Below are 26712 nucleotides of genomic sequence, written 5' to 3'. Positions count from 1 at the left end.
CAGGGATCAAACCCACACCCTCATGGTTCCTAGTCGGATTCGTTAACCACTGCGCCACGACGGGAAACTCCGCCACTAGCTTTTAAAATATTGCTTCTACCTTATTATTTCCCTCCCTTCAGGTCACCAAATAGTGTCAGACTTTCTCATGATAGCCTTTATATCTCCAATCCCCTCTTTTATTTTTTTTATTCCTCTTTATCCATGCTTCATTCTGAGCAGTTTCTTGTTCTTGTTTTCCAATTCATTACTTATTCCTTAGTAGAGTCTAACTTGCTGTTAAACCATTGATTGGGTCTTAGTTTCGGCTTTGGCAAATTTCTGTTTACTTCTGGTTTTCCCTCCTCCTGGGTTTCCCCTATGTGTGCAGACTTTCAGGATCCTAACCCAAAATAGGAAAGGTGGTTTATCACCTTTGGGGCCATTTAGATTCCAACTTTTGTCGTACTTGCCCAACACATTCTATTTCCTGCCACCAATTCTGGATCAGCAAATGACTCTGGGGTAAAAGCCCTCCTACTTCTGGTCTCCTGCTTTCCTGTCCTTTCCTGCTCTCATTGTCTTTCAAGTTCTTTGATTTTTATTTATTTATTTATTTATTTTGTCTTTTTGCCATTTCTAGGGCTGCTCCCGCAGCATGTGGAGGTTCCCAGGCTAGGGGTCCAATCGGAGCTGCAGCTGCCGGCCTACTCCAGAGCCACAGCAACGCAGGATCTGAGCCGCATCTGTGACCCACACCACAGCTCATGGCAACGCCGGATCCTTAACCCACTGAGCAAGGCCAGGGATCGAACCAGCACCTCATGGCTCCTAGTCAGATTCATTAACCACTGGGCCACGATGGGAACTCCCGAGTTCTTTGATTTTAAAATGCATTTCATCCAACATTTTTAGTTGTCTCCAACCTCGCTTGGGAATTGGACAAATTATTTAGTCCATCATTGTTGAAAGAGGAGCTCAATTACTAAATTAGATTTCTTTGTCTAATTCTCCTTAGCTCCCATTCCACTAATCCAGTGGCCTATTGGGCATCTCCACTTGGCCATCTATAGACACCTGAAACCCAGTAAACGAAAATTGTTGTCATCCCCCCAAACCTGCTTCATCAGCGTTTCAACTAACAGGCTAATATCACTTAGACTTCAGTTATTTACATGCTGTCTTCTCTTCCTGAAGTCAAATTGATTCTACTTACAAAATATCTCCCTAAAGTCAACAACACTGTATTATACATTTAAAATTTTGCTAATAGGATAGATCTCATGTTAGGTGCTCTTAACACACACATGCACACACACACACAAAAGGACACAAAGAAACTTTTGGAGATGATGGAAATGTTTATTATCTTGATATTGTGGTGATGGTTTCCCAGGTGTATGCATATGTCCAAATTCATCAAACTGTATACATTAAATGCATACCGTTTATGGTATGTCAATTCTATCTCAGAAGTTCCCGCTGTGGCTCAGTGGTTAACAAATCCGACTAGGAACCATGAGGTTGTGGGTCCGATCCCTGCCCTTGCTCAGTGGGTTAAGGATCCAGCGTTGCCATGAGCTGTGGTGTAGGTCACAGACGCGGCTCGGATCTGATGTTGCTGTGGCTCTGGCGTAGGCCGGCGGCTACAGCTCTGATTGGACCCCTAGCCTGGGAACCTCCATGTGCCATGGGAGCAGCTCAAGAAAAGGCAAAAAAAAAAAAAAAAAAGACAAAAAAAAATTCTATCTCAATAAAACTTTTTAAAAAATCTTCTGGAGCTTCCTGGTGGCTCAGAGGTTAAGGATCTGGTGTTGTCACTGCTATGCCTTGAGTCACTGCTGGGGTGTGAATTCAGTCCCTGGCCTGGAAACTTCTATATGCCCCAGCACGGACAAAAATAAAAAAAATAAAACCCCCAAATCTCCCAATCTCCTATCTACCTCTATAATCTCTGGAGCCCTCCTTGTAAGACAAAGACATTATGCCTGTCGCACAAAAACTTGCAGGATCAACCCTCTGCTGCCCCTTCTTGCCTCTCCTCCTCAGTTACAACCTCTCCTCTCCTTATAACCACATACCTACAACACCTTACATCCTAGATCAGGGTTGAAAACATACTGACCAGGGAGAGTAGGAACTATGATGAACTAGACTCATCTCAAAGAAGTAATGGATACTTGGTTCAGACGATTGTTCACGGAAAGATGCAGGACCTATATTACCAGCTCTCCAACATCTTAACGCAAGTCAGAAATCCAAATATTCATGTGCATCTGCTAATTTTTAAATGCGGGCAATTTTTTTTTTTTTTTTTTTTAGAGCCACACCTGCAGCATATCGAGGTTTCCAGTCTAGGGTTTGAATCCTACCTACAGCTGCTGGCCTATAGCACAGAAATGGTGGTGCCCCAGCCCACTGGGAGAGGCCAGGGATTGAACCTGCAACCTCATGGTTCCCAGTCAGATTCGTTTCCCCTGCACCAGGACAGAAACTCTAAGTATGGGCAATTAAATTAGATATATACAGAGAGCACAGGAGAATACAGGCCAAACAAAACACGCCTGCCATCTTAAGTTGGTCCATGGGCTACCATTTGCTCTAGACCATAAGAACATTCAAAATTCTCCTAAATACATAGGAAACATATTTCCGTATTCTGCTTTCTCTGCACAGAATATCTTTCTCATTCTCCTACCCTTGTTGAATTATTTCTCTTTGGGGATTTTCCTGGCTCCATTGCAAGCAAAATAGCCCTCATCTGGAGTTCCTGTTGTGGCTCAGTGGAAACAAATCTGACTAGTATCCACAAGGACCAGGGTTTGATCCCTATCCTCGCTCAGTGGGTTAAGGATCCAGCGTTGCTGTGGCTGTGGCATAGGCCAACGGCTACAGCTCAGATTCGACCCCTAGCCTGGGAACTTCCAATGCCACAGGTCTGGCCCTAAAAACACAATAATAATACTAATAATAACAACAACAGCAACAACAACACTTATCTGGACCTCCAGCAATTTACCCCTCTCTTTGTTGTAGTACTTACCCGACTTATCTTAGGGCTATTTGTCCCAAATTGATAGACCTCCGCAAAGGAATGGGGTGTGTGTGTGTAATATATGTACATATACACGCATATATATATTGCTCTTTATGTCCTCAACATCTAGCGGGTGTTTTTCTTTTCTTTGTTGTTTGTTTTGCCCGCACTTGCGGCTGTGGAAGTTCCTGGGCCAGTAATCGAACTCAGCCACAGAAGCGACCTGAGCCTCTGCAGTGACAACGCCGTATCTTTAACCCGCTGAGCCTCTAGCTGGTACTTAATACGTATTAGGTCCTCAAGTTTGCTGATCTTTGGTCCAGCTTCGGCACCGCACCGGGTTGCCGCTGTTGGCCCCACAATACCGTCAATGACTCCTTCTGACCATTAGAGGGCAGACTAATTCCACAGCTGTCCCGTCAGCGGCCCAGCCGTCAAGGGCCCCCCAACACTATCCTATTGACGCCTCCGCTTGTCTTTTGCAACAGTCTCTCGCCACCCCCACAAATTTGATTTTAATAATCCCCCTCAATACAAACCAAACACATACAAGCCGGGAGGGGCCCTGAGGCCACACCTCTTCCCCCGCCAGCCACCCACAAGCTCTCCCTCCCACTTCGTACAGCCTTTTGGGAATGAGAGCGTTAACTCTGCCCTTGCACCTGGTCCTTTTTCTCCACTAATCCGCTCAATTTGGAAGCTGAGGGTGGGTGAGATCCTAGATGGACTGGTCAAGGGGACTTTGGATTCACCTATTTTAATGCCTTTTCTAGAAACCCTCACCCTCCGGCCCCACCCCTAGACGTTCACATCCAAACACTCACTTTTTCGGGCCAAGATCCCAAACCGGCTCCTCCTCCTCTCTTTCCCAGACGGAACGAGGTAGGAGCGGAGGGACTAGGTGGGACGCAAGAGACCCCCTGTCGTTCCCACGCAAATCTCTACTCAGTTCTCCCTGAGAGGGAGCCCCTTCTGTGGATGCCGCTTCTCGAAGTAGGAAGACATTTGGCCGCGGAGAAGCGGGAAGACGGCCTAAGGAAAAGCGCTCAGGCCAAGGGGCTCGGAGAGGCGGCGACTTCTGGGAGGGGAGGAAGGAGTTAAAGATCCAGGATTGGCTCTACGGTCGCGGAGTCTGGGAGGGGAAGCGGCGGGGAGGGAGGGTTCGGAGCTTGGCCTGGGTCCTCCCCTGTCCCCCCCGGACTGCGGGAGACTTGGGCCGGCCGGACGCCCCTTCTGGCACAGTCTCTGTGCTAGGCGCTCACGCACACACACACTCCCTTTTCCCTCCCTCGCGCCCTCTACCATCCTTCTCCACCGAGCGCTTGCTCACGCTTTTTCTCTCTCCTAACACACGCGCACACACACATAACACGTTCTCACTCGCACTCGGGTTCTTTCTGCCCCGGAGCTCTCCTCGCACCCACCTGCTCCGCCGCGCCCTCGGCGCACCCCTGGGTCGCGCGCCCCTGGTGCTCCTGGCGCGGACTGTCGCAGCTGGAGGGGGCAACGTGCTCCGCGGGGAGCGTCCCCGCCCCGCTCCTCCTACCTCCCACAGGGGCGCGCCTGGTGCCCAGGACCGGCCACTGAGGCGGAGGGGACGCTGGAGGCCATGGTGGGAGCGCTCGTCCACCGCGGTGCCCGCTGAGGCCATGCCGCGCCCCGGGCGCCCCTTTGGCGCCCGCCTGCGCCTGCTGCTGCTCCTGCCGTTGCTGCTGCTCCCGGGCAGCTACGCGGGCAACCTGACAGTGGCCGTGGTGCTGCCGCTGGCCAACACCTCTTATCCGTGGTCGTGGGCGCGCGTGGGACCGGCGGTGGAGCTGGCCCTGGCCAAGGTGAAGGCGCGGCCGGACCTGCTGCCGGGTTGGACGGTCCGCACTGTGCTAGGCAGTAGCGAGAGCGCACTGGGCGTCTGCTCCGACACCGCCGCGCCCCTGACCGCGGTGGACCTCAAGTGGGAGCACAACCCCGCTGTGTTCCTGGGCCCCGGCTGCGTGTACGCCGCCGCCCCCGTGGGCCGCTTCACCGCGCACTGGCGGGTGCCGCTTCTGACCGCCGGCGCCCCGGCGCTGGGCTTCGGGGCCAAGGACGAGTACGCGCTGACCACCCGTGCCGGGCCGAGCCACGCCAAGCTGGGCGACTTCGTGGCGGCGCTGCACCGACGGCTGGGCTGGGAGCGCCAGGCGCTCGTGCTCTACGCCTACCAGCCGGGCGACGACCAGCCCTGCTTCTTCGTGGTGGAGGGGCTGTACATGCGGGTTCGCGACCGTCTCAACATCACCGTGGACCACCTAGAGTTCGCCGAGGGCGACCGCGACCACTACACCCTGCTGCTGCGGACAGTGCGGCGCAAAGGCCGAGGTGAGAGGCGGCCCCACCGGTCCCGTCGCTTTGCCCCCACCCCCCACCGAGCCTCCCTCGGGACATCCTCTCTCTTCTCCCGGCCAGATTTTTCCTTCTCGCGGCCCCTCATTCCGGCCTCAGCCTTCTCCGCCCTTTCCACCTCTGAGAGTCTATTTCCCTCTTTCTCCATACCCACCCCCGCCCCGTACCCATGCTCTCCTCTCTTCTCACCTCGCCTCTCCCCCCCCTCCTTCCCACCGATTCCTCCGGAGTTAATGAGAGAGAGAGAGATTGAGAGAAGGAAAGAGAGAAAATGACTCGAGCCACCCTCTTTTTCTCCCCCATGTTCCATCTCTTCCCCATGTTCCATCTCTACCCTTCTGCAGCGTCTCCTCCGATTGCTCCCCGTGCCATCTCCCCTCCCAGCCCCTCTCCCGCCTCCTGAGCGCACCTTCCCCACTTTTGTCTCCGCTATTCCTGCTCTCCCTATCTCTGCTCCTTCCCTCCCTCCTCCCACCGCCTTCTTCTTCCCGTCTTCATCTTCCTCCTGCCACAATCTAGACTGAGCCCGGAGTTCCGCTAAACGACGTGCAGAGTCTCTGAACTTGGTCCCCTGGGGTCCCCAGCTTCAGTTCCCTCTGCCCACTCCCTGAGACCTAAGCTTCTCTGTCTCTGACCCCCTTTCTCCCCAGTTATCTACATCTGTAGCTCCCCAGATACCTTCAGAACCCTGATGCTTCTGGCCCTGGAAGCTGGCCTGAGTGGGGAGGACTATGTTTTCTTCCACCTGGACCTCTTTGGGCACAGCCTGCAAGGTGCACATGGCCTTGTTCCCCGAAGGCCCTGGGAGAGGGAGGACGGGCAGGACGTCAGCGCCCACCAGGCCTTTCAGGTGAGTGTCTGGGTTGGAAGCCCAGACCGTGGGGCTCTGGGCTGGTGGCACATCATTTTTGGGTCCTGGGTCTCTCAGTGTCTGAAAGGATTCCAGAAAAGAGGTTCCTGATGCTCACAGGGAGTCAAGTGACAAAGGGCAGGGGGGCTGGGGGACTTCAGAGCCAGAAGGTTAAAAAGCTGAGAGAAGGCCCTTGAGGTGGAATGATGCTCACCTCCCACAGACCCTCAGGACTTGGGGAAGCCATCTGAGGCATCCTCTGCTTTGCAGCACACAGCACCGAATGCAGGACACAGGGTCCAGTTCGACCTTGAACTAAGTGGAGATGCAGCTCTGGGAGGTGGGCACCCAGGGTACTGGGAGGATTGGAGTCAGCACCCAGCTCTCCCCTCTTGGCTGACCCCTTCCTCAGGCTGCCAAAATCATTACATATAAAGAGCCGGATAATCCTGAGTACTTGGAATTCCTATGGAAGCTGAAACACTTGGCCCGTGAGCAGTTCAACTTCACCATGGAGGATGGCCTGGTAGGAAGGGATCCTGGGACCCTGCAGCATGGACCTCAAGCCCCTGCCCCTGGGGGCCCTCCACCAGTCTCCACCCTGCTCTCTCCACCATCCTCCATCCCTTGTCTTCCCAGCCCTCCCCTTCTTTCCCTTCCCATTGTTCCCCATATCGCTCCTGATGATGGGGGGGGGCGGGGGCATTGACAAGTTGTTCAACTGCTGAAACTCACTTCCTGGCCTTATCAGTAAAATGAGGATGATACATCCTGCCCCATGTGCTTAGCAGGACTCAGAAGCGGCGCTATATGCAGACATCTTTTTTTTTTTTTAAGACAGTGCAAATAGCTTTTATTTTTATTGATTGATTGATTTTTGCTTTTTAGGGCCGCACCCATGGCATATGGATGTTCCCAGACTAGGGGGTGGAATCAGAGCTACAGCTGTTAGCCTACACCACAGCTCATGGCAACGCCAGATCCTTGACCCACTGAGTGAGGCAGGGATTGAACCCCCCTCCTCATGGATACTAGTTGGATTCATTTCTGCTGCGCTACAACCAGAACTCCCAGAGACAGCTTTTATGATGTCGTGGGGTGGTTTTCTCCCATCCTCTTCTAAGCTCCTGGCGCCTTCCATTCCCTGCTCCACAGCGCCCCTCTCTGTGTCCTTCCTACATCGCACCCCAGCCCAGCTCTGCCTGTCCCTCCAGGTAAACACCATCCCAGCTGCCTTCCACGACGGGCTCCTGCTCTATGCCCAGGCTGTGACAGAGACTCTAGCACATGGCGGAACTGTCACCGACGGGGAGAGTATCACTCAGCGGATGTGGAACCGAAGCTTCCAAGGTCAGGGCCTGGGGGTGGCAGGAATGGGCTATCTTGGGGTGCCCCGGGGAAGGAGGCAGAAGCCTCTAGCTCTGCAGCGCAGGTAGGCACTTGCCCACGCCAGCTCTCACAATCTTCCGCAGCCGCCTTAGGCTCTCGTCCCTGTCTCCCCAGTGCCATCAAGAGGTCCTTCCAACCACAATCATTCCTGCTGCTGAAATGTCTGTTTTTTGTTATCTGTGTACATAAACATATATATGTATTTGGAGGGCAAGACAGAGACGATTGAAAGATGGAGATGAGGTGCGGGGGGTCCTTGAACTTCCACCATCTCAAAACACAGCCATCTTCCTCCATACCCCCAGGTGTGACAGGATACCTAAAAATGGACAGCAATGGAGACCGGGAGACGGACTTCTCCCTCTGGGATATGGATCCTGAGACTGGCGCCTTCAGGGTAAGGCTGTGCACACACCCCCCCCAAGATAGTGCCAACTGGGGATGACATCTCCCCCCCCACCTCCTCCCACAGCCCTACCAGGGCATTGGTTTACTCTGTGATCACCCTACCATGCTTGGTCACTTATGGAGAGCCCCCGATAAAAGAGATGCGGCCAAGGAGGTCCCACTGTGGCACAGTGGAAACGAATCCGACTAGCATCCATGAGGACGTGGGTTTGATCCCTGGCCTCACTCAGTGGGTTAAGGATCTGGTGTTGCCGTGAGCTGTGGTGTAGGTCAAAGATGCGGCTCCAATCCCACATTGCTGTGGCTGTGGTGTAGCCTGGCAGCTGTAGCTCCAATTGGACCCCTAGCCTGGTAACCTCCATGTGCCACACATGAGGCCCTAAAAAGAAAAAAAAAAAAAAAAAAGAGAGATGCAGCCAATCTGGGGAGCAGCCAGAAAGATAGGGACCCACAAGTATTATCTTTGGGGAACCCCATGTCTAAGGAGGGAGCCCAGCCTTGCCCTCAGGAAGCTCCATGTCGCCGAAGGTAGGCAGGATCCCCTCCCAGCAGAGACAGGCTGGCTCAAGGCCAAGATGAATGCACATTGTACAGCCCCGTAAGCGTATCAGGAAGAGGAAGGAATTGAGGCCACAGGCGCCAAGAAGCAGATCATCCAGAGGAGGCTTCCTGGAGGAGGGGTACATGGATCAGGCCAAGGAATGTGGACTGAGAACACTGCCTTTTCCTATTTCTTATGTGCTTTAGTCCAAGACTATAAAATCCCTGAGTATAGGGCTGTGATTCCATATGGAGTTTTCCTTCTAAAGCCCTTCAGTCATCTTCAAGTTGGTCCACTCTGATCGCAAGGGGTCTGGCATGAGGCTTTCTGTATCCAGTCACAGCAGGGGCTCAGTGACCCAAATCGTTGACAGCGCACAGACCCTGGCAGCAGAGATGGGGTAGGTGGGAGGCACAATGACCCCCTGGACAAGAGGTCTCACCAAGGGCCCTGGCCCACCCACTACTCCTGCCTTCCCGTAGGTTGTCCTGAATTTCAATGGGACATCCCAAGAGCTGGTGACCGTGTCAGGGCACACACTGAACTGGCCCCTGGGGCATCCGCCTCCTGATGTCCCCAGATGCGGCTTTGACAATGAGGACCCAGCCTGCAACCAAGGTGACTGCCCCTGACCTTCCAGGCCTCCATTCTGGAGGTGCTGCCCCCTTCCTGCTCTGGGAGTCACATAGGTGCTCCTCTCCCACACTTTCCTGGAGAGACTCCTGCCTTTTTCTTCCCTTCATCCATCATCCAAGTTCACTGATTGAATATTAAAAGGTTCTTCTCCTTGCTACCCAGTGTCTAACCAAAATCTCTCTTGCGGTAACTTGGATTCTCTCCTGCAGACCACTTTTCCACCCTAGAGGTGCTGGCTTTGGTGGGCAGCATCTCCCTGCTCAGCATTCTGATCGTCTCCTTCTTTGTATACAGGTGAGCCTTGGGCTGAGGGTGGTCACTGAGGCTGGGAGATCTGGAGAACCCATAGCAGAGGAGGCGGCAGGGACCCAGAGAGAAGAGGGAGGGGTGGAGGGATGGCAACAGCGAGGCCAAGGGAGATGGGAGAGAGAAGAGACTAGAAGCCTTAGGACACTCGGAAGAGAAAAGGAGGAGGGACTGGGGTAGGAGTGGGCCCCAAGGATCTGAGGAATCAGAAGGAGCAGAGCAGTTGTGGATTCTGGCCTGAGGCTGGTTTATCCTCCCTTCCCTCTCACCAGACCCGGAGCTTCATGGGAAGCTGCGGATTGCACCTGTGGGAATGGCTATTCCTTGAGCAGGGATGGTGGCTCTGTTGTTGTACCAGGTGCTGAACCCAGAGTGGAGGAGAGAGATAGAGCAGCTTCACTCTTGGAGTTCCCTGGTGGCTCAGCAGGTTAAGTTTCAGGCAGTGTCACTGCTGGGTTTGATCTCTGGCCCGAGAACCTCTGCATGCCTCCGGTGTGGCCAAAAAAAAAAAAAAAAAAAAAGGCTCCACTCTTGCTTTCCAGTGGGAAGGAAAAAGGCAGGACCTTAACAACACAGGGAAGCAAGGAGGGAGAGAAGAAAATCAATGCTGGAGCTCCCTTCCTGGCTCAGTGGTTAATGAACCAGACTAGGAACCATGAGGACACAGGCTCGATCCCTGGCCTTGCTCAGTGGGTTAAGGATCCGGCATTGCCGTGAGCTATGGTGTAGGTCGCAGATGTGGCTCGGATCTGATGTTGCTGTGGCTGTGGTGTAGGCCGGCAGCTGTAGCTCCGATTGGACTCCTAGCCTGGGAACTTCCATAAGCTACAGGTACGGCCCTGAAAAGAAAAAAAAAAAAAAAAAAAAACTATGAAGATTAACGTTATAACAGCTCTGTCCCCATGGTTTTGCAAAAATAATTATGTAATTACTTAATTCTCAGTTTTCCATTAAAAAAAAATCAATGCCAATTGAGCATAAACTTGTGCCAGGCACTTCCACACACAATGTTTCTTTTCATTCTTTGAAAATAAATGTCAACACCCCCAATTTCCAATTGAGGACATTTGGACCTAAGAAGAAAAGACTCAGAGGGGAAGCGACTACCCCAAAATCACCAGGGAGGCAGAATTTCACCCAAGCCTCCTGACTCCCAGCCGGGAGGATGTAAATACCCCTCTATCTCTTTGCCCCTGCCGTGGTCCCAGGGCTCTGAGGTGGGGCTACTGAGCACCCCCACCCAGGGTCAGGGGCTCAGACATGGGCTCAGGTATAGGTTTCATGCCCCAGGAAGATGCAGCTGGAGAAGGAACTGGCCTCAGAGCTGTGGCGAGTGCGCTGGGAGGACTTGCAGCCCAGCAGCCTTGAGAGGCACCTCCGGAATGCGGGCAGCCGGCTGACCCTGAGTGGGGTAAGAACTCAGGTGTTGGAGGGAGGCAGGCAAAGCTGAGTATGGGCATGGGGGGCAGTTCCTGATAGGGTAGAGAGCAGGGTTCTAGTCCCAGCTCTGCCTTCACTTGCCGTGTGACCTTGGGCAAGTTGCATTCCTTCTCTGAGACTACCTCAGATAATGATTCCTGCTACATACAGAGCCTCTTTTACAGGGCTCTTTCAAAGGTCAGAGATGGTATATGTCAAAATAGGAGTTTCTGTCATGGTTCAGTGGTAGCAAACCTGACTCGTATCCATGAGGTTCGATCCCTGGCCTCGCTCAGTGGGTTAAGGATCCAGCATTGCCTTGAGCTGTGGTATAGGTCACAGTCGCAGCTCAGATCCCATGTGGCTGTGGTGTAAGCTGGCACCTGCGGCTCCAATTCAACCACAGCCTGGGAACTTCCATATGCCTCGGGTGCAGCCCTTAAAAAAAAAAAAAAAAAAAAAGTGTACATCAAAATACATTTAAAAAAATAAGTAAATGAGGAAAGGATTTCATGATGTGGAATGTGAAGCAAAGTGACAAAAAGACAAGGGGGCAATAAAGACCAGACCAGAGCTCCAGCAGCCACGATGCAGAGCTGGGCCCGTGGGCTGACGGGCCCTCCTGTGCTCCCTCCCTTCAGAGAGGCTCCAATTACGGCTCCCTGCTGACCACAGAGGGCCAGTTCCAAATCTTTGCCAAGACAGCGTATTATAAGGTGGGTCTGGGGAAAGACCCCTGGTCCTCAGGGTCGGGGCAGGGCTGTGTTCGGAGGGAGGACAGGGCGGGCTCTCAGGGCAGGGGATGGTGTCAGGAGCAGTGGAGTTGCCAGCGCTGGGCCATCTCCTCACAGTGACATCTCCGTTCCTTGCCCAGGGCAACCTCGTGGCTGTGAAACGTGTCAACCGGAAACGCATTGAGCTGACGCGGGAAGTCCTGTTTGAACTGAAGCATGTAATGTGGGGAGTGAGGCCGTGGCCTGGGGGAGAATCTGGGGACGCAGGGGTTTGGAGGGACTGCAGGGAGACTCAGGAAAGGATGGGCACTGTGGCCCTGGGGTGGGCCTTTGCACGTGTGGGTGGGACTGGGGGAATCGAAGATGGGAGAAGGGATCCCGGAGGTATCCTAGCGGAAGATCCTCAAGGGGTCCTACTGGATGGGCTGAGGAAGCAGAGGAGGTAGGGAGTAGATTCCGGGGAAGGTTTGTTTTGTTGTTTTGTTTTGTTTTGTTTTTGCCTTTTTTTTAGAGCCGCACCTGTGGCATATGGAGGTTCCGGGGCCAGGGGTCAAATCAGAGCTGCGGCTGCAATGCCAATCCAAGCTGTGTCTGCACTCATGCCACAGCTTGTGGTAACGTCAGATCCTTAACCCACCAAGCGAGGCCAGGAATTGAACTGCATCCTCATGGATTACTAGTCAGGTTCTTAATCTGCTGAGCCACAATGGGAACTCCCGGAAGAGTTCTTTAGAACATGAGTGGGGGGAGTTCCCATTGTGGCTCAGGGGAAACATATCCACGAGGATGTGGGTTCGATCCCTGGCCTCGCTCAGTGGGTTAAGGATCTGGCATTGCTGTGAGCTGTGGTGTAGGTCACAGACATAGCTCAGAGCCTGTGTTGCTGTGGCCGTGGTGTAGGCTGGCAGCTATAGCTCCAATTCGACCCCTAGCCTGGGAATTTCCATATGTGGCAAATGCAGTCCTAAAAACAAACAAACAAACAAACAAATACAAAAAAAAACAAAAAACAAGAGTGGGAATCACCAGGAAGGTCCTAGAAGGTCTACAGAGAACAAATAAGAACTTAAGAAGAGTGAGGGGTCCCTAAGGGTGGGGGCAAGTTGGTGAGGAGTGAGGTCTCTGTCAGGCTCTGACGCTGGCTCTCATCTGCAGATGCGGGATGTGCAGAATGAACACCTGACCAGGTTTGTGGGGGCCTGCACTGATCCCCCCAACATCTGTATCCTCACGGAGTACTGTCCCCGTGGGAGCCTACAGGTGAGGGGACAAGGGGGTGTCAGGACACCTGGGTCTAGGTCTGGCCTTGACTGGCCATAAGGCCCTGGGCAAGCCTCTCTTTCCTTCTGATCTCTATTTTCCCCATCTGTAAAATGGGAGTAGCAGGAGGGGAGTGGCACCAGAGTAAATCCACAGCTTTGTCCCATTCTGCCAGTTTATGTCAGTGGGACCCCTGCACTCGTCCTGGGGGCGTCTGCAGGGTGCAGGGCTGACTCTCACTGCCCAGCAGGACATTCTGGAGAATGAGAGCATCACGCTGGACTGGATGTTCCGGTACTCGCTCACCAACGACATCGTCAAGGTGGGTCCAGGATGGAGTTCCCACATGGCTCAGAGGTTAACAAACTCAACTGGTATCCAGGACATGGGTTCGATCCCTGCCCTTGCTCAGTGGGTTAAGGATCCAGCATTGCCACGAGCTGTGGTGTAGGTCACAGACACGGCTCAGATCCCCCATTGCTGTGGCTGTGGTGTAGGCCGGTAGCTACAGCTCCGATTTGACCCCTAGCCTGGGAACCTCCGTATGCCTGGGGTGTGGCCCTAAAAAGACAAAAAAAAAGTAGGTCCAGAAGAGCCCACTGGGTGTCAGGGGGAAGGGAGGGCCAGGCAGGCGTCTCTCCTGGCCACGGGTGGAGGTCCCACCCCTGCCTCCCTGCATTTCCTAGGGCATGCTGTTCCTGCACAATGGGGCCATTTGCTCCCATGGGAACCTCAAGTCATCCAACTGCGTGGTAGATGGGCGCTTTGTGCTCAAGATCACCGACTATGGGCTGGAGAGCTTCAGGGACCCAGAGCCGGATCAAGGACACATCCTCTACGCCAGTGAGCCTCACACCGACCCTGACCCCCTAACACCGTCCCCAGCACAGCCCAGTGGGGAGACTGACGCCCGTCCTCTGATGGGCTCAGGCCCACAATTCCTAACTCCTGGCTCAACTCATCAGCAGCAGAAAAGGGAGTCAGACCAAGCGGTCTCAAGGCCCCTTCAAGCTCTAACACCCCGTGTGATGTCTCCAGATCAGTCCCAGCCACATCCTTGAGGACCTGGTTTCCCCTCACCCCTTAGCTCTGGGGTCCTTTCGCCCTGTGACTCATGACCTCTGACTCGCAGAAAAGTTGTGGACAGCCCCTGAGCTCCTACGAATGGCCACACCGCCTGCGCGGGGCTCCCAAGCTGGGGACGTGTACAGCTTTGGGATTATCCTCCAGGAGATTGCCCTGAGGAGCGGTGTCTTCCACGTGGAAGGTCTGGACCTCAGTCCTAAAGGTGAGAGGACCAGGCTTCCCCCATGTGCCCCCACCCTCAATGAACCCCCAGCCCCAGAGAGGGGGACCTCTGGAAATGCCACCACCCTTTGCTCCACTGCTGCCAGGGATGCTGAGCATGCCTGGCCCAGGTCCCGTTGGGGCTCCTCTGGCCAGTGCCCTGGTCCTGGACTTCCCCGCCCCATTCCTCCACAGGCCCTAGGCTGAACCCACCCCTCAGCCTCTCTCCCCCACCACACAGAGATCATCGAGCGTGTGACTCGGGGCGAGCAGCCCCCCTTCCGGCCCTCCCTGGCCCTGCAGAGTCACCTGGAGGAACTGGGGCAGCTGATGCAGCGGTGCTGGGCCGAGGACCCACAGGAGCGGCCACCCTTCCAGCAGATCCGCCTGATGCTGCGCAAATTTAATAGGTCGCTGCTATGAGTCTGCATCCTCCCAGCCTCCTCCACCCCCCACAGCCAGCACGTACCTCACACTGAAGTCTTATCCCTGCAGCGGCAGAGCCCAAACACAGTCCCCCATGCGTGGCCTGCTGCAGCCCACCAGGGCTTGGCAGAGCCCTGTGTGACCCAGCTGTCCCTACGGTCCCCTACCGCTCACACCCCTCTCCTCTCCACGGCCCCTACTTATCACCTTTCAAGGGTGTGCAGAGCAAATGTCCTCCCACCTCCTTCCTATACCTCCCTGTCCCCCATGGGAGCTCCCCCCCAGCCCTTTGATCTCTCTTTCCCAGGGTGCCCCCCTGGGGCCGGTCCTGAGGAGACCTCACACTGTTCTCCATTAATCCTCGTCCCTTTCTGCCTCCTCTACTTCCTTTAACCCACTTGCATGCCACAAAGATGAACAAAACAGCCAATACGTCTGAAGCCTCATACTTGACCCTGGGGTCTCCAGGATGAAGGGACTTCCCTCCTCCCCTTTTCCGCTGCCTTCCCATCCTGCTATGACCCCCCCAACCCTGAGCCTCTCCAGGGTCCCCACTGCAGTTGTGGGGTGGTCTGACACCCAGCCTGGGTAGGTGAGATCCTGGGGCAGATGCTTCTGGGTACAGCGCACTGCTGCTCCTCTCTCACCACCCCACCCGCTGCCACCCCCGCCCGCAGGGAGAACAGCAGCAACATCCTGGACAACCTGCTGTCACGCATGGAGCAGTATGCCAACAACCTGGAGGAGCTGGTGGAGGAGCGGACACAGGCCTACCTGGAGGAGAAGCGCAAGGCCGAGGCCCTGCTCTACCAGATTCTGCCTCAGTGAGTGCCCGTGTCCCGCGCCCCCGCTGCCCCTGTCCCCGCCCCTCGGCACCTTCTGATCCTGCACCTGTCCCTGACCTCTCAGCTCAGTGGCGGAGCAGCTGAAGCGCGGGGAGACGGTCCAGGCTGAAGCCTTTGACAGCGTTACTATCTACTTCAGCGACATTGTGGGTTTCACAGCGCTGTCAGCGGAGAGCACGCCCATGCAGGTGAGTCAGGCACAGCCGCAGGTGTCAGAGCAGCCAGGTGTCCTCGGCTTAGCATCTCCATCGCGGCCACCTGCCTTCTGGTGCTGCTCTTCCCGCCCCAGCCCAGGTGGGGTCCCTTACATCCTCACCTCTTCTGGCTTCTCTTTTCTTCCAGGTGGTGACCCTGCTCAACGACCTGTACACCTGCTTTGACGCTGTCATAGACAACTTTGATGTGTACAAGGTGAGTGAAGATAGAAAGGGACAGACAAAGCGCCATGGACAGGGCCGCAGAAAAATGAGGGGCACTCTGTCAGTCTGAAGAGAGAAGACCAAGCAACAAGGGCAAAGACAGTATCACGGGAGACCCAGGAACAGGCAAAAAAAACCACAGGATAAGGGGTCTGAGCAAACACAGCGGCTGGTTGATGGGGCGGGGCGGTGAAGGTGCGCACAGGGTGGGGAGCTGCACAGATGACAGTTCCCGCCCTCAGGTCCTGCACCCTCTCGCCGCCCTCACAGGTGGAGACGATTGGTGACGCCTACATGGTGGTGTCGGGGCTCCCGGTGCGGAACGGAAAGCTACACGCCCGGGAGGTGGCCCGCATGGCCCTGGCGCTGCTGGACGCGGTGCGCTCCTTCCGCATCCGCCACCGGCCCCAGGAGCAGCTGCGCTTGCGCATTGGCATCCACACAGGTGAGGCCCCCAAAAGCCCTGGGAGGAGGCTCCCAAAGGCTGGAGCTGTGGATGCGAGACGAGCTCCAGCCCCTCTCCACCGCTCTTCACAGGCACGTGTACATACGAGCACACACACGCACACACACACACACACACACAGCCGGCCACAGATCCCACCTGCTGCCTCTCCTAGAGCACCCTAGCCCTGTCCTGTGATCTCCCTATCCCTGTCCTGGGATCACCCTCCACTCTTCCCACCTACCGCCCTAAACACCCCTCCCACCCACTGGCTAATGGACTTCGGCTCCCTCCAGGACCTGTGTGTGCTGGTGTGGTAGGGCTGAAGATGCCCCGTTACTGTCTCTTTGGGGACACAGTCAACACAGCTTCAAGAATGGAGTCTAACGGGGAAGGTATGCTGGGCCCTCTAGGCAGGGTGGGGAGGGCAGGTCCTCCTGGCAGCTCACGCCCATTCAATCCCTATTCTCCCCCTTCCAGGCTCCCTTCTTAGAAGGGTTCAGCCTGGCCAGATCACCCTCAATCCAACCAGAGACTCAGGTCCCAGCTGCCCACTCTTGCCAAATGATAGACCACTCTTCTCAGGCCAGTGTCCAGCAGTTCTTAGCAGGAATCCTACTTTTAGGGTCCTCTTAGGTGTGGTAAAGAGAGCTTCTCAGTTTTCCTCATCTGGAAAATGGGAATTAAATATCTACCTCTGAAGGGAGTTCCTGATGTGGCGCAGCAGAAACAAATCCTTCTAGTATCCAGAAGGACTCAGGTCCCAGGCTCACTCAGTGGGTTAAGGATCTGGTGTTGCCGTGAGCTGCAGTGTAAGTCGCAGACGTGGCTCGGATCCTGAGTTGCGGTGTCTGTGATTTAGGTCAGTGGCTACAGCTCCGATTCAACCCCTAGCCTGGGAACCTCCATATGCCGAGGGTGCGGCCATAAAAGAAAAAGGAAAAAAAAATTAAAACACACAAACAAAAATATCTACCTCAGAAGATTTATGTGAGAGAGTTGCCTCACATGACTAACACATTGCCATTCAACTTTTCTGGGCTTCAGCTGTTTATCTATAAAATGAAGCCTGTCTCAGGTTGTAAAAAACATAGCATAACCCCTGGGACACAGTAGGTGCCTAATAAATGCTTGCTCCCACCTCTTCCCTTGGGCTTGCTTCCTATGGCTCTTTGACCGCCTGCTGTATTCAACACAGTTCAATTCAGTCAACATTTATTGAGCAACTACTGCACACCAAGCCCTAACATACTATGATAACCCAGATCACAGTTTGCTAGGGAACCCACGCCCACCCCATCTAGGCCTCATGGTGGGCGAGGGGCTCCTTGGGAGCCCAGAGGGGGTCTGGTTCAGCAGATATTTCAGGGCACGGTGTTTGGGGCTGTTGGGGTGGGAGAAATCTTCTCACTGAGGTCCAGAGCTCAAGGAGCGCGTGCTTAGACATGGTTTAACGAGGAACAAGGCCGCTGTGACGCAGACCCCAGGAGTTGGGGGGCAAGTTCAGAGGCTGGGCAAAGAAGGGGCCACCGGAAAAGGCAGTCAGGAGTCAGGCAGCCTGGGGCTGACCTCAGCGCCTCTTGGGCAGATCTCCTCCCCGAGGCCTGGCCTCCCTCAGCCCTAAAATGAGGATGTGGAGTAAAATAATGATGGTAGCAAACACTTAGAGTGAGTGCCTCCCATGTACCAGATTCTTTTTTGGTACTTTGTCAATAATGTGAAGTTTAATCCTCCCAAGTCTTCGAGGTGGGTCCTGCTGTTATCGGCATTTTGTAGACTAGGAAAAAGGCACAGAGAGTTTGTATTACTTCCCCAAGCAAGTGTCCAAGCTGGGATTCATACAGGCAGGGCAGGTTCTAGTGTCTGAGCTCCTGACTGCTGGAATCTACCGTCTGTCCAGAGCCTGGTCATGCTCTGGAGCGCCGTCCAACAGAAGCTTCTGCAGTCATGGAAATGCTCCCTAAGCTGTGCCAGGCCAATGTGATAGCCTCTGACGCATTGCTTTTTTAACTGTATTTAGTTTTGGGGTTGTTCGAGTGTTTTTTTGTTTTGTTTTTTACTTTTTAGGGCCGCATCCTCAGCATATGAAGGTTCCCAGGCTAGGGGTCTAGTCGAAACTACAGCAGCAGGCCTACGCCAGAGCCACAGCAACACAGGATCAGAGCCACGTCTGTGACCTACACCCACAGCTCACGACAACACCAGATACTCAACCCACTGAGCGAGGCCAGGGATTGAACCCTCAACCTCATGGTTTCTAGTCAGATCTGTTTCCCCTGCACCATGATAAACTCTTTTTTTTTTTTTTTTCTTTTTTTTGGTCATGCCCTCGGCATGTGGAAGTTCCCTGGTGGGGGATCAGATCCACCCCACAGCAGCGACCCAAGCCACTGCACTGACAATGCCAGCTCCTCAACCCACTGTGCCACAAGAGAACTTCTTATTTAGTTGTTGCTGTCATTGTTGGTTTTTCCTTTTTCACCCATACCACGGCATAGGGAGGTTCCCAGGGCAGGGATGGAATCTGAGCCATGGCTATGGCAATGCCTTGTCTTTAACCCATGGTGCCACAGCGGGAACTCCCTATTTAATTTTCATTAAACTTAAATAACCACATGTGACTGGTGGCTGTCATGGTGGACAACAGAGCTCTAGAATTCTTAAGGAGAGGCCAGTGTGGTCACACACCACATGGAGGGGATGGGACTCAGAATTAGGAGGCTTTCTAGGCCAAAGGAAGGAGAGAGGGCATCTTTCTAGCCTCAGAGTCCCTGATCTCCTGCTCCCATCTCTTGCATCTCTCACCTCCCTTCTCCCTTCTCCTCCCCAGCCCTGAAGATCCACTTGTCTTCTGAGACTAGGGCTGTCCTGGAGGAGTTTGGTGGTTTCGAGCTGGAGCTTCGAGGGGATGTGGAAATGAAGGTAGAGAAGGAAGCACCTGCCTTTGCCACCCTGTGGGGCCCCAGAGGGGCTGACTCTCCCCCAGGCCCTTTCTCAAGCAGCCAGACCCGCTCCCATCATTTGGGAGAGTGGGCGTGTCACTCCCCAGCCCCAACCTCCTCTTTTTCCCTCCAGGGCAAAGGCAAAGTTCGGACCTACTGGCTCCTGGGGGAGCGGGGGAGTAGCACCCGAGGCTGACCTGGCTCCCCTCCTGGCCTTCCACACCTCCCTTCCCTGTGCCAGAGGTGACAGAGAGGCGCCAGGCTTCAGCCTCGCCCACAGCATCCTCACCATTGCCAAAGAAGTGGTTTGAACAGCTCAGGTGAGCCCACCCCATTGGAGACACCAGATATTACCTCTGAAAGAGGGCTGGTGTGGAGGAGAACTTGGGGCTCACAGGACTGGACCAGAACTCACAGTCATGCCCAGGGACCCCCACACATAGGCACAATCACTCGCTCTCCACCCTGACTCAGGCCAGGCCAGATGGGATGTGGATTCCTGGATCCTCCTGGCCGTCCCTGTGCCCTCCTCCTCCCTCAACCTTGCTACACTGTGACTTTTGTGGGGACAGGGGAAGAGCCCCCTGAGGGGGGCATGGGAAAAGGGACTGTAGGTGAATCCAGGACCACCAACAGCCCCTGTTCCCCACCACCCGACGTTGGGTGCAGTGCCCAGGGCAGCAGAGGAAGGGCCGGAGGGCTGTGGGCCTGTATGCCTTGCTTCTCCTGTGAGTGGAGACCATTAAAATCTTTATTCTAGTGACAGTGTCTTTTCTCGAGGGAGAGAGGGTGGCCAGAAAACACAGCCGTATTCTTCGCCCCCTGCTTCAAATAGAACCTGTTTCTCAAGCTGGGATTGCAATGTGGGATCTGAAACAAGGCTGCAGTTTCCCTTCAACTTTGAGAAGCCAGTGTCATAGGCTTTGAATTACCCTAGCAGTGCCGGCACTATTGGTTTTAGTCTTGTTTACACCTCTAAGAACTACTGAGGGCCTCCCAGAGTTTTTGTTTATGTGAGTCGTATCTATTGATATATTCTGTATTAGAAATTAAAACAAGGCTTTATCAACTCATTTAAAAGAACTATAATAAACCCATCACGTGTTAATTTACTGCTTTATCAAGGACATTCTTTTTTTTTTTTTTTTTTTTTTTTTTTTGCCTTTTAGGGCTGCACCTGCAGCATATGGAAGTTTTCAGGCTTGGGGTCGAATTGGAGCTACAGCTGCCGGCCTATACTGCAGCCACAGCAACATCAGATCCGAGCCGCATCTGCGACCAACACCACAGCTCACGGCAACGCTGGATCCTTAACCCACTGAGTGAGGCCAAGGATGGAAGCCACATCTTCATGGATCCTAGTTGGGTTCGTTAACTGCTGAGCCCTGAAGGGAACTCCCTATCAAGGACATTCTTAAGAGAAACTAGCCTTTTTTTTTTTTTTTTTTTTTTTTTTGCCTTGCCCATGGCATGCAGAAGTTCCCAGGCCAGGGATCTAACTTCCCCACCTCTGTAACCAGAGCCACAGCTGTGACAATGCCAGATCCTTAACCCACTGAGCCACAAGGAAGCTCCTAAACTGGCTTTCTTGAAGACTGCAATGACCAGTTTGGCGTTACTTAAGATTTATGCTAAGACACCAGCAGTTTTATCCCCACTGTTTTTGCACCATCAGTGCAAATATCAACACAGTCAATAAGGCAAATAATGTATTAACAGGATTATGAAAATCATTTTGACCTCACCCATCTCCAGAAGGGTCGTAAGACTCAGAATCTATGGACCATACTTTGAGAACTGCTGTCTTACCCAATACCCAGCATACAGTAGGAGTCTAATGAGTATGGACTGAACAGAGAGTCCTGGCATCTGCCCCAAGAGGGCTGGGAGCCAGGTGGGGGTGGGACTATGTGGATCCCTTTTTACCTCAGTAGAAATTTGGGAGTTGCCCACCTGCCCGTCCTTTCCCATGCCAGTGTAGACAAATGTGAGTGATAGTTTCCCAAATGACTCTCGGTTGGGCTAAGGGCCCTTCTTTCCCGGCTCCAGCCACCCACCCCACCCCCTTCCAGAGCGTGCAGGCAGGAATGCGAATGCGGGGGAGAGGTGGCTGCAACTTCACCTCCCCCATGGGGAAAGAAAGTGCCAGACATTTCTTCAGTACCATCCATCAAGTGCCGACAGGCCCCTCCCCTGAACTCCCCAAGCCTCTTCCTGAAGTCCACACCCAACCCGGCTAGACTGGAGGTAGGGGTGGGCTTGGAGGTCTGCCTTGGGGACACTGCTCCCCGATTCTCCAGAGGTGGTCTGGGGCTGAGGAAAGGGTACATCGTTCTCCCGCTGGTCGAATGACCCTCCCTGATGTCCTGTGCTCCCTGCCCACCCTTTTGGGCCTCAGGCAAATTTGATTTATCAGGAGAGGGAGCAAACCCAGTCAAATCGTCACCCTCCTGGGCTGGGGATGAAGAGTTCTGGAAAAGCCTCACAGAAGGATGGTTGCCTTGGTAACCCCAGCGCACCCAACTTCCTGATGGGCCCTGGTGGCCATGTGGACGCCCAACCCCCGCCCCACGGCTCCTCCCAGGGGTAGTGACAGTCCCAGAAGAAAGTGGAAATGCTGAGGACAACTGCGGGGCCCAACAAGTTAGATCTGGGTGGGGGCTGGGCTGTCCAGAGAGACGGGGGCTTTGGGGAAGGCAGACGAAGAGATGAGGTGGGGAAGGTGGGGCGGGCGGCGGACGGACCGAGGAGCCCCAGGCAGACAATTCTAGGAAATTGCCGGTCAGATCCTTCCGGGGCAGCCTGGCTCCACGGCGGGCACTTGGAGGGGAGGGGGCTGGGGGAGTGGGCGTGAGGAGAGGCCCGAGGACTCGATGACTTCAGCAGCTCGAGAACTTTCACTGGAACCGAGGAGATTTCCTTCCGGAGGAAGGGCCCCTGAAGCCAGGAAGAACTGGGAAAGCCATTACCGAGGGGGGGGGGGGGCTGGGGGCAGGGGAGGATCCGAGGGGGGCAGGAGCGCCCCTCCTGCTGGTGGGGGCTTTGCGTCAGGACCTCCGCCCGCGTGGGAGGGTCCGTCTAGCTCCGCTGAGTGTCCCCGGCTGTCCTGCGGAGTAGGTCTGGGAGGGTGGGGGCTGGGGGGGCAGCAGGGTTTCCCTGGAGTGTGATAAGAATAATAACAACAGTAATCCTTGGCATTCACTGGTGCCTCGCCGTTGACAAAGGCTTTCACATACATTATCTCATCGGCCCACGTGACGCCGCTGGAATGGGAGGGCTGGGTGTGCAGCTGGAGGTAGGAGGGCCCAGCTGAGGTCCAGCTGTGGGTAGGAGGGCCCACTGTGGATCGTGTGCAGAGGGAACCCCAGCCTAACCAGCCCTGAACAAGGCTGGGACCTGGGGGGAAAGAAAAGAAAAAACAAAAAAACTGAGGGAAGTAGCCCATCATCCTCCCACCCACCCTTCTTTTCTCTCTCAAAGAGTTTGGGTACTTAATCGTAGCAGTACATCTAGTGATACTTTTTTCAAAAATGATTTATATCAATTCAGGACAGATCCATGGAATCCAATTTGCAGCCTGAAAGTCTTTTTTTTTTTTTTTTTTTTTTTTTTTAAGTGGATTTTTGTTTTTGTTTTTTGTTTGTTTTGGCTGCACCCGCAGGACGTGGAAGTGTCTGGGCCAGGGATCGAACCTAGGTCACAGCCGTGACCTGAGTGGTTGCAGTGACAATACCCGGATCCTTAACCCACTGCTCAACAAGAGAGCTGGAATACATAGGGTTTGTTTTTTTTTTTGCCTTTTGCCTTTTGTCTTTTGTCATTTTTGGGCCGCACCCACGGCATAAGGAGGTTCCCAGGCTAGGGGTCTAACCGGAGCTATAGCCTCCAGCCTACACCACAGCCATAGCAACACAGGATCCGAGCCACGCCTGCAACCTACACCACAGTTCATAGGAACACCGGATCCTTAACCCACTGAGCGAGGCCAGGGATCGAACCCCCAACCTCATGGTTCTTAGTTGGATTCATTTCTTCTGTGCCAAGATGGGAACTCCCCATAGATATTTTTAAAAGAATTTCAGCTCTGAATAAGAAGCTGGAGTGTATAACCTGTATTTTGCTCCTATTTAAGCTGGGTTTTGTTTGTTTGTTTTTGCCTTTTTAGGGCCACATCTGTAGCATATGGAAGTTCCCAGGCTAGGGGTCAAATCAGAGCCAGCATACCCCCATAGCCACAGCCACAGCAACGTGGTATCTGAGCCACATCTGTGACCTACACCATAGCTCACAGCAATGTTAGATCCTTAACCCACTGAGCAAGGCCAGGGATCAAACCTGCATCCTCATGGATACTAGTTGGGTTCACTACTGCTGAGTCACAACAAACTCCTAACTCTAAGATTTTTAGACCTTACCTCTCATTGAGGAGTCTATGTGCTGCATTTCGCTTCCAACTGTTCCCTGGACATCAGGAATTCCTTACATCAAGCATTGTGCTTTGCGTAATGTAGACTCTTAACAAAACTAGTAAATTGAACAAGTTCTTATTACCTGCCATTCAGCATTCTAAGGACACGACAGAAAAAAATCAGCTCTTGTAATCTTCCAGGAAACCCTATGAGGTAGGTCATATCGTGATCATTCACCTGTTAGAGCAGAAAGCTGAGGCTTAGAGAAGTTGAGAAATTTGCCCTAAGTGTCATGGATTATAGGTAGCAGGACTGGGATTTGGATCCAGAGTTAGTCTCTTAACTAGAGTTATACTTCCTCTCACTTGATAAAGGTTTAAAATTGCTCCAGTTCTGGAGTTCCTTTCGTGGCTCAGTGGTTAACAAATCCGACTAGGCACCATAGGGTTGCGGGTTCGATCCCTGGCCTTGCTCAGTGGGTTAAGGATCTGGCATTGCCATGAGCTGTGGTGTAGGTCGCAGACGTGGCTTGGATCTGGTGTTGCTGTGGCTGTGGTGTAGGCTGGCAGCTGCAGCTCCAATTCAACCCCTAGCCTGGGAATTTCCAAATGCCGCAAGTGAGGCTCTAAAAAGACAAAAAAAAAAAAAAAAAAAAAAAAGAGAGAGAAAAGAGAGTTCCTGCCCCCCACCTCCGCTCTTCCTGTGGCCTCATCCTCTTCACCATCATCTTTGCCTCTGCTTTGTGCCACACTAAGTTCACCAGTATCTTGGTGGTAACCACCTGACCTAGAATCTCAGGGAGATCAAATCTCCCCAGACAGCATCAGGTATTTGGGGACTAGCCTTAGGGAATCGCCAGTTTGATCCCATGCCTGGCTCAGGGGGTTAAGGACCCAGCATTGCTGCAGCTGTGATGTAGGCTGTAGCTCCAGCTCAGACTTGATGCCTGGCTCTGGGAACTTCCATATGCCATGGGCGCAAGGGGGAAAAAACGTTTTGTTTTTTTTTAAATCTGTGTATTCTTCCATGTTCTATTGGAAAGCTTTCAGGGACTTGGTACTAAGACTCTTCTATTTTTGAATACTGTAATTACTGTATTCTTTGTGTTATAAGAAGATGAAGATATTTCAATCATCAGAATTCCTTTTTTTTCTTTTTGTCTTTTTAGGGCTGCAATGCAGGACATATGGAGGTTCCCAGGCTAAGGGTCTAATCAGAGCTGTAGTGTAGCTGCCAGCCTATACAACAGCCACAGCAATGCAGGATCCAAGCCTCATCTGCGAGCTGCACCACAGCCCACAGGAACGCCAGAACCTTAACCTACTGAGCCAGGCCAGGGATGGAACCTTCAACCTCGTGGTTACTAGTTGGATTTGTTTCCTCTGTGTCATGATGGAAGCTCCCAGAATTCCTTTTGAGGGACTCGTTTTTATTTATGGATACGGAAGCAGGCTCATGTTCCTTCAACTGCCGTCTAAGGAAGGAGCCCCTTTTTGGATGGAGGATCCTTTGTTTTGCTGAGCTTAGTGCCAAGGTTTTACATAAATTGTGAAGCTCAGGATGAGCTTGTGTGATAAATCCATTTGTGTGATAACTGAAAGAAGAAGCAAGGGTAGAGGTATTCCAGTAGCTGAAGTGGGACTTTGGAGACCAGATATGTCTAATAGAGACTTTTTAGGCAAGACTAATGGGGAGTTCCCATTGTGGCTCAGTGGTTTAAGAACCAATGTAGTGTCCTTGAGGATGCAGGTTTGATCCTTGGCCTTGCTCAGTGGCTTACAGATCCGGCATTGTGACATTGGGGCGTAGGTAGGTCACAGGTATGGCTCAGATCTGGTGTTGCTGTGGTTGTAGTGTAGGCTGGCAGCTGCAGCTACTGCAGCTCTGATTCGACCCCTAACCCTGGAACTTCCACAGGCCGCAGGTGTGGCCATAAAAGGAAAAAGAAAAAAAGAGACTAATGACTTTATTGTTTTCTAGAAATGACACACACTTCTACACAGAAGAACAGAAGAGAAATTAAAATCACCTAAAATTCTGCCATTGAATTTTAGTATTGTTAACATTTGAAGAATATCATTCTAGTGTGAATTATAAATTGTTTGATGTTGCCTGTTTAAATAATTCCTCTTTATGTTAATAGAAAAGCCAATCTAATAAATGTAATAAAATTAATTGAGTAATTAAAAATAAATGAATCAGGAGTTCCTGTCATGGCGAAGTGGTTAACGAATCCGACTAGGAACCATGAGGTTGCGGGTTCGGTCCCTGCCCTTGCTCAGTGGGTTAAGGATCGGGCGTTGCCGTGAGCTGTGGTGTAGGTTGCAGACGCGGCTCGGATCCCGTGTTGCTGTGGCTCTGGCGTAGGCCGGTGGCTATAGCTCTGATTTGACCCCTAGCCTAGGAACCTCCATATGCCGCGGGAGCGGCCCAAGAAATAGCAAAAAAGACAATAAATAAATAAATCAAAAAATAAAAAGCCAATCTGGGAGCTCCCTGGTGGCCTCGCTGTTAAGGATCAGGATGGCTCAGGATGGTGCAGGTTCCACCCCCTGACCCAGAAACTTCTGCATGTCACAGGTGCAGGCGGGAAAAAAAAAAAAAAGCTAATCTGCCTCTTACCTCTTCCATTGGCCCTAGCACTAGCACTGCCATTCCTAGCTCTGTAAAACCTCCTCTCCCTTCCAACAGCTTATTCCCCTCCCCCGCCATATTGGTGTTTCGGCAACATAACATCATCAGCTTCTTTAGTGAGTTCGCTAAGATCTGACTCTGAACTCTGTACTATTCTGGGTGAGCTCCTGTAGGTTTACCCTGCTGTGTCAACATCCCTTGGACAGCCTGCCAACCTGTCTGGAGCAGAATCATGCAGGTGCAGTCTGAGGAGTGCAGAGAGCAGGCAGCTTTCACCTCCTTATATCTGTCACACAATGGCTCCTATGGAACTTGTGGCCACACACGCCTCCCCCTCCTCCAGTTTTCCTCACATTGCTGCTGT

General features: G+C 53.1%; 1 protein-coding gene across 1 annotated transcript; it reads left to right on the top strand.

Moving 5' to 3' along the window:
- Positions 1-4254: 4254 nt before the first annotated feature.
- On the top strand, positions 4255-20417 carry NPR1 (natriuretic peptide receptor 1). The gene is made up of 22 exons (XM_021089806.2): positions 4255-5374; positions 6049-6248; positions 6661-6774; positions 7463-7598; positions 7943-8034; positions 9069-9204; positions 9432-9516; positions 10819-10939; positions 11589-11663; positions 11822-11899; positions 12837-12941; positions 13192-13263; positions 13628-13784; positions 14074-14229; positions 14470-14638; positions 15332-15478; positions 15564-15687; positions 15842-15910; positions 16189-16363; positions 16660-16758; positions 19194-19285; positions 19439-20417. The coding sequence occupies exons 1-22, from the start codon at positions 4666-4668 to the stop codon at positions 19499-19501; spliced, it is 3174 nt and encodes a 1057-aa protein (XP_020945465.2). The 5' UTR covers positions 4255-4665; the 3' UTR covers positions 19502-20417.
- Positions 20418-26712: the final 6295 nt, after the last annotated feature.

Source organism: Sus scrofa, chromosome 4 (genome assembly GCF_054392235.1).
Source record: "Sus scrofa isolate SSC_HxYL_T2T_F1_AM1 chromosome 4, Sscrofa_HxYL_maternal_Yorkshire_Landrace_v2.0, whole genome shotgun sequence".
Classification (NCBI taxonomy): domain Eukaryota; kingdom Metazoa; phylum Chordata; class Mammalia; order Artiodactyla; family Suidae; genus Sus; species Sus scrofa.
This window is presented reverse-complemented; position numbering and strand designations above follow the sequence as displayed.

Excerpts from the sequence above, each read along its gene's own strand:
- NPR1 (XM_021089806.2), top strand. The coding sequence starts at position 4,666 with ATGCCGCGCCCCGGGCGCCCCTTTGGCGCCCGCCTGCGCCTGCTGCTG. Across the intron at positions 7,599-7,942 it reads GTGGAACCGAAGCTTCCAAG|GTGTGACAGGATACCTAAAA; the intron begins GTCAGGGCCTGG and ends CCATACCCCCAG. Across the intron at positions 11,664-11,821 it reads CCAAGACAGCGTATTATAAG|GGCAACCTCGTGGCTGTGAA; the intron begins GTGGGTCTGGGG and ends TTCCTTGCCCAG.